The sequence below is a fragment of the Oratosquilla oratoria genome, chromosome 10 (assembly GCF_046742065.1).
Source record: "Oratosquilla oratoria isolate Oo_2021 chromosome 10, ASM4674206v1, whole genome shotgun sequence".
Taxonomy (NCBI): Eukaryota; Metazoa; Arthropoda; class Malacostraca; order Stomatopoda; family Squillidae; genus Oratosquilla; species Oratosquilla oratoria.
The window spans coordinates 11,396,433-11,402,819 of record NC_134786.1 but is presented as its reverse complement, the minus strand read 5'-3'; the positions used below and the strand labels follow the sequence as shown (position 1 = coordinate 11,402,819).

At 42.1% G+C, this 6,387-nt stretch overlaps 1 protein-coding gene across 1 annotated transcript in view; it reads right to left on the bottom strand.

Moving 5' to 3' along the window:
* The window catches only part of LOC143028723 (uncharacterized), a 5,235-nt gene extending 2,207 nt beyond the window's left edge, over positions 1 to 3,028 (bottom strand). The window contains exon 1 of the mRNA XM_076191093.1: positions 2,270 to 3,028. Coding sequence (XP_076047208.1) covers positions 2,270 to 3,028 — 759 coding nt within the window. The remainder of the gene's footprint in view (positions 1 to 2,269) is intronic.
* Positions 3,029 to 6,387: the final 3,359 nt, after the last annotated feature.

The following is a 6,387-nucleotide window of genomic DNA, read 5'->3' as shown; positions in this document are numbered from 1 at the left end:
TATATTTTTTGTTTTTCTATCCATTTATCTATCTTTTAATTCTTTCATTCATTTATTTATCTGTTCAAATATTCATCTATTTATTTATTAATTTATTTACTTTAAGGTAGGGCAAGAGGCAGACAGACAAGCAGTCAAATAGACAAATACAGTAGGACACATAGACAAGCACACGCATACACACAAGCACACGCATACACACAAGCACACACACACACACACACACACACACACACACACACACACACACACACACACACACACACACACACACACATACACACACACACACACACACACACACACACACACACACACACACACACACACTCACACACACACACACACACACACACACACACACACACACACACACACACACACACACACACACACACACACACACACACACACACACACACACACACACACACACACACACACACACACGACTCGGTGGCGCGGTTGGTAGAGCGCTGGACTGGGAAGTACGATAGTGCTCGCAGTACCCAGTTCGAATCCTGCCCGGGGCCGAAATCATTTCGGTATCGCTGTGCTTCGGGTCGTTACTCTAACTCTCGTGGGCGGGGAGTTGGGTGTGTGTGTGTGTGTGAAAAGTCATAGCATACCCATAGATCGGTCATACAAGCTCTGAGCTCTCTTCCGGGAGGGAAATAGCTGTCGATCACGAGTCCAACACGTGATCCAAAGACCAAGGTGAATACACACACACACACGCGCACATCTATATCTAATTTACACCCCGCTTGTTCCTCCCCCCCCCAGCTGCCCCCCTCCCCCCCCGAAATCAATCAGACAAGTAAATTACAGTTTTATTTGGTTCAATCTCCATAAGCTGTCAATAGAAAATATATACGGGAAATGAAATGTTCAAACGTCCGTCATTACTTCAGACTTCATTCTGGCAATCTTTTTTTCCTTTAATTAATAATTTACTCAGGCAATTACTACGAACAAGGTTTTCCGGTGAAATGCTTTGTTTGACGTTAGGTAGAAGCAAATATAAAAATATTTTCATTATAGCAGAGGGTATGATACACACGCACACACACACACACACACACACACACACACACACACACACACACACACACACACACACACACACACACACACACACACACACACACACACACACACACACACACACACACACACACACATATATATATATATATATGTGTGTGTGTGTGTGTGTGTGTGTGTGTGTGTGTGTGTGTGTGTGTGTGTGTGTGTGTGTGTGTGTGTGTGTGTGTGTGTGTGTGTGTGTGTGTGTGTGTGTGTGTGTGTGTGTGTGTGTGTGTGTGCGACTACATCTTGACAGGCAGAGGGGAAAACACACAAATAGAACGAGTTTATTCCTTAACTAGTTTCACCCTATAGTGCTTCTTCAGAAAGAATGTTACACTACAGAAAATACTGGCAATAGATACAGAAAATGTGTGGGTAGTGAACTAGGATAGGCCAATAGGTCTGAGTTCGAGGAGGCTCCAACTCTTACGTGTTGGTCGTACTGACACTCCGTGGGATGCTTCTGGTGACCATTTGTCCCGTTTTCTTCCATTCTTTTGCCGCGTGCCGTGCTGTGTGGCTATGTACAGAGCTTCTACGATTTTTCTTTGCCTTTTGCTGAGATTATTATGTTGAATACTAGCTTGATCCCATTTAGGTAGATGTCCTTCGTCTATGTGGTTCACGAGTGCGTTGGTGTTGCGGTGGTATTGGACATCAGCTTTGTGTTCTTTTAATCTTGTGATCAATCCCCTGTATGTTTCTCCTATATATGCACTGTCACGCATTGAACATGGACTTTTATAATCTAAACTTTCGTTATTGTTATTTTCTATCTTTGGTTTGATAAGGTCACTAATTTTCTTACCTGCGTCATAAGAGATGTGGATGTCTGTATGTCTCAGTTCTTTACTGAGTGCGCAGGCCAAGTCTGAGGTGGGGACTACTATGTACATTGTAATATTCTTGCTTTGGTTTTTGTCTTTATTTCTCTTCCTTATGGCTCTGGCTTTCTTCAAGGTTGCGGAGAGAAGACCAGCGGGAAAGCTAAGTTTTACGAAGGTCATGGTTATATGTTGCAATTCGTCATTGAGGAATTTAGGGCTGCATATCCTGAGTGCTCGAAGCTAAAATCCCATGACTACACCAATCTTGGTCAATTTGTCGTGAGCACTAAAATAATAAATGTAATCATCTTTGTGGGTGGGTTCTCTATATACCTTGAAAAAAGTTTTACGGGGCTATTTTCCCTGATGATGACGGCATCCAGGAATGGTAGGGATCCGTTAACCTTGTGGTTTACAGTCAGCTGAATTATAGGGTGTACTTGGTTGAGACGTGATAAGATGTCACTAATGTTGGTGTCTTTGTGGAGGACGAGAAGGCAGTCATCCATGTATCTGTACCACTTGCTGTCGTTTGGGATGATGTTCATGTATTCTTCTTTTTCCAGTGTCTCTATGAAGAGGCGTGCGGCTACTGCACTTATAGGGGACCCCATGGGCAAGCCTTCATGTTGGTGAAATGTTTTGCCGTCGAAAGAAACCGAAGCACATTTGAAGCACATTTCAATTAGTTTGACATAGTCCTTTTTGTTGATAGGAAGATCGTCCCCGTTGATGTGAGGCAAGACTTTCTTTATAGCAGAGATAGCGTTTTGAATTAAGACATTCGTATAGAGACTCTGTATATCGAAGCTTGCAAGAATTTTGTCTTTGAAGTCTATTGATTGTAATTTGTTGATTAAGTCAGACGAGTTCTTAAGATGTACCTCACTGATTTTTCCGAGGGATGAAGACAAGGGCTTTGCAAGACGTTTGGCCAGTCTATGTGGGGCGCTACCAATACGAGAGGTGATGGGTCTGAGGGGAATCTCTGGTTCGTGAGTCTTGGGAAGAACCTTCATTGTTGGTATTCGTTCACAGGTAGAGAGGAAGCACACAATGACAGTACGAGAGCAGAGTTTACACTCAGATCTAAACTGGATAGTCTCCATAACCACGTCAATTTCCTATAAGACTCTTTAGAAGAGCAGGTTATCCCAAAATCTGCCCCCCATACACCTGCGCCAAGGCCCTTGGACTTTCTTCAACACAGCCCGTAACTACCAGCTCGAAGCCATAGAAACCATACGTTTCAAAGCTGAAGAGTGTAAGAGGGGGTTTAAACGGTCTAACGGTCTATCGAACGCGGTTTGACAGACACGTGTTTGAAGTGATGTGTGAACGTGTGAACGGGGTATTTGGGGTTTAACCAACGTGTTCGACAACCAAATACCCCGTTCACACGTTCACACATCACTTTAAACACGTACGTGTCTGTCGAACCGCGTTCGACGAACCGCTAGCCCATGTAAACCCCCTCTAAAGGCCAACTGAAGCACATACAATTACCCAACTCATCACTGAAAAACCTTTCTAGAGCGAACCAACAACAAAAAGAAAACCCGGAAAAAAAACTCCTACGATTGTGTATCACAAGCAAATGGAATGACATAGGAAACAAACACCTTTTAAACAAAATGTCTTCTTACACCCTCACTCCTTCCCAGACTCAAGCTCTTTCCTTAGGCCTTAAGTTCAGCACCAACAGCAATGACAAGAAGCTCTCCGACTACATTATGAAGAACTACAACTGGAAGGAGGATGATATAGACATCGGTTTCAAACAAGTAGTCCTTTTATGCTGCACCTTAGCCTCCAAGTCTGACCCTCCTGCCATCCCGAGAAGGTTCCGGATAGCTTTTGAAGAACTACGTAATAACCAGAATATTATCGTCACTAAAGCAGACAAAGGTGGCGGTATCGTTATCATGGACAAGTCAGACTACAACAGTAAAATGGAAGCCCTTCTCTCGGACACTTATACCTACAATCCAATTTCTGAACAACAAGCAAAGGATGAGGCCATTAAATTAAACAAAGAAGTGAAGAAGATACTAAAGAAAACAGAGGGAGGAAAACGCTTACTACACCTTCTTGAGGAGAACCCGCGAATACCAACAATGAAGGGTCTTCCTAAGACTCACAAACCAGAGATTCCCCTCAGACCCATCACCTCCGGTATGGGCAGCGCCCCACATAGACTGGCCAAACGTCTTGCAAAGACCTTGTCTTCATTCCTCGGAAAAAATCAGTGGGGCACATCTTAAGAACTCGTCCGACTTAATCAACAAATTAAAATCAATAGACTTCAAAGACAAAATACTTGCAAGCTTCGATGTACAGAGTCTCTATACGAATGTCTTAATTCGAAACGCTATCTCTGCTATAAAGAAAGTCTTGTCTCACATTAACGGAGACGACCTTCCTATCAACAAAAAAGAATACATAAAACTAATTGAAATGTACTTCAAATGTGCTTTGGTTTCTTTCGACGGCAAAACATTTCACCAACATGAAGGCTTGCCCATGGGGTCCCCTTTAAGTGCAGTAGCCGCATGCATCTTCATAGAGACACTGGAAAAAGATGAATACATGAACATCATCCCAAACGACAGCAAGTGGTACAGATACATAGATAACTGCCTTCTCGTCCTCCACAAAGACACCAACATTAGTGACATCTTATCACGTCTCAACCAAGTACACCCTAGAATTCAGCTGACTGTGGACCACGAGGTTAACGGATCCCTACCATTCCTGGATGCCGTCATCATCAGGGAAAATAACTTCGTATTTTTTTTTCGAGGTATATAGAAAACCCACCCGCAAAGATGATTACATTCATTATTTTAGTGCTCACGACAAATTGACCAAGATTGGTGTCGTCATGGGAATTTGCCTTCGAGCACTCAGGATATGCAGCCCTGAATTCCTCAATGACGAATTGCAACATATAACCAAGACCTTGGTAAAACTTAGCTTTCCCGCTGGTCTTCTCTCCGCAACCTTGAAGAAAGCCAGAGCCATAAGGGAGAGAAATAATGACAAAAACCAAAACAAGAAAAATACAATCTACATAATAGTCCCCACCTCAAACTTGGCCTGCGTACTTAGTAAAGAACTGAGACATACAGACTTCCACATCTCTTATGACGCAGGTAAGAAAATTAGTGACCTTATCAAACCAAAGATAGAAAATAACAATAACGAAAGTTTAGTTTATAAAATTCCATGTTCAGGGTGTGACAGTGCATATATAGGAGAAACATACGGGGGATTACCACAAGATTAAACAAACACAAAGCCGATGTCCAATACCACCGCAACACCAACGCACTCGTGAACCACATAAACGAAGAAGGACATCTACCCAAATGGGATCAAGCGAGTATTCTACATAATGATATCAGCAAAAGGTAAAGAGAAATCGTAGAAGCTCTGTACATAGCCACCAATATATGTACGAACAATAGAGTAGGTGACATCAAATTATTTATTGGAGACAACAGCACGACACACAGCAAAAGAATGGAAGAAAACGGGACAAATGATCACCAGAACTTAGACCTATTGACCTATTGAACTATTGAACTATTGACCTATCCTAGTTTATTACCCACACATTTTCTGTATGTATTACCAGTATTTTTTTTAGTGTAACATTCTTTCTGAAGAAGCACCATAGTGCGAAACTATAACTTTAAAGAATAAACTCTCTTTCTATTTGTGTGTTTTTCCCTCTGTATTTATGTATATATGTATATATATGTATATATATATATATATATATATATATATGTATGTATGTATGTATGTATGTATGTATGCATTGCATGTATGTGTGTGCGTGTATGTAAATATCTAATTATACTTAACCAATTGTAATATATAGGAAATGGGTTCTGTCTCATACACTTCAATCATCATTTCTATTTCTGAATTCACGTGTTTTGTGTGTGTGTGTATTCTTGCTTGTTTATATAATTATAAAATCTAGAAAAGGAGCAACACTTGCGCAATTACGAGATAACCATCTCTATAATATGGGGGTTGGGGGTGGGAGGGGGGAAATGGGACAGGGAGGGACGGAGGCAAATGAGGTCAAGCCAGGAACTAGGTCAGCGTGCCTTATCTTGCCTTTCTTATTGTGCACGTGTATTGAAGTTGCTCTATTTTCGAAGTTATATTTTTCATTTTCTATATTCTATATTTTTCATTAAAAAAAATTCCTCGTCGGAAGAAGGAATGCAGTAATGATATTTGTATTCGTCTTCAGCTACATATTAGGAGAATTAAGGCGACACAGGTGACATAGGCGGCACAGGCGACACAGGCGACACAGGTGACGCAGGCGACACAGGCCACGCAGGCAACACAGACTACGCAGGCGACACAGGCCACGCAGGCAACACAGACTACGCAGGCGACACAGGCCACGCAGGCGACACAGGCCACGCAGGCGACACAGGCC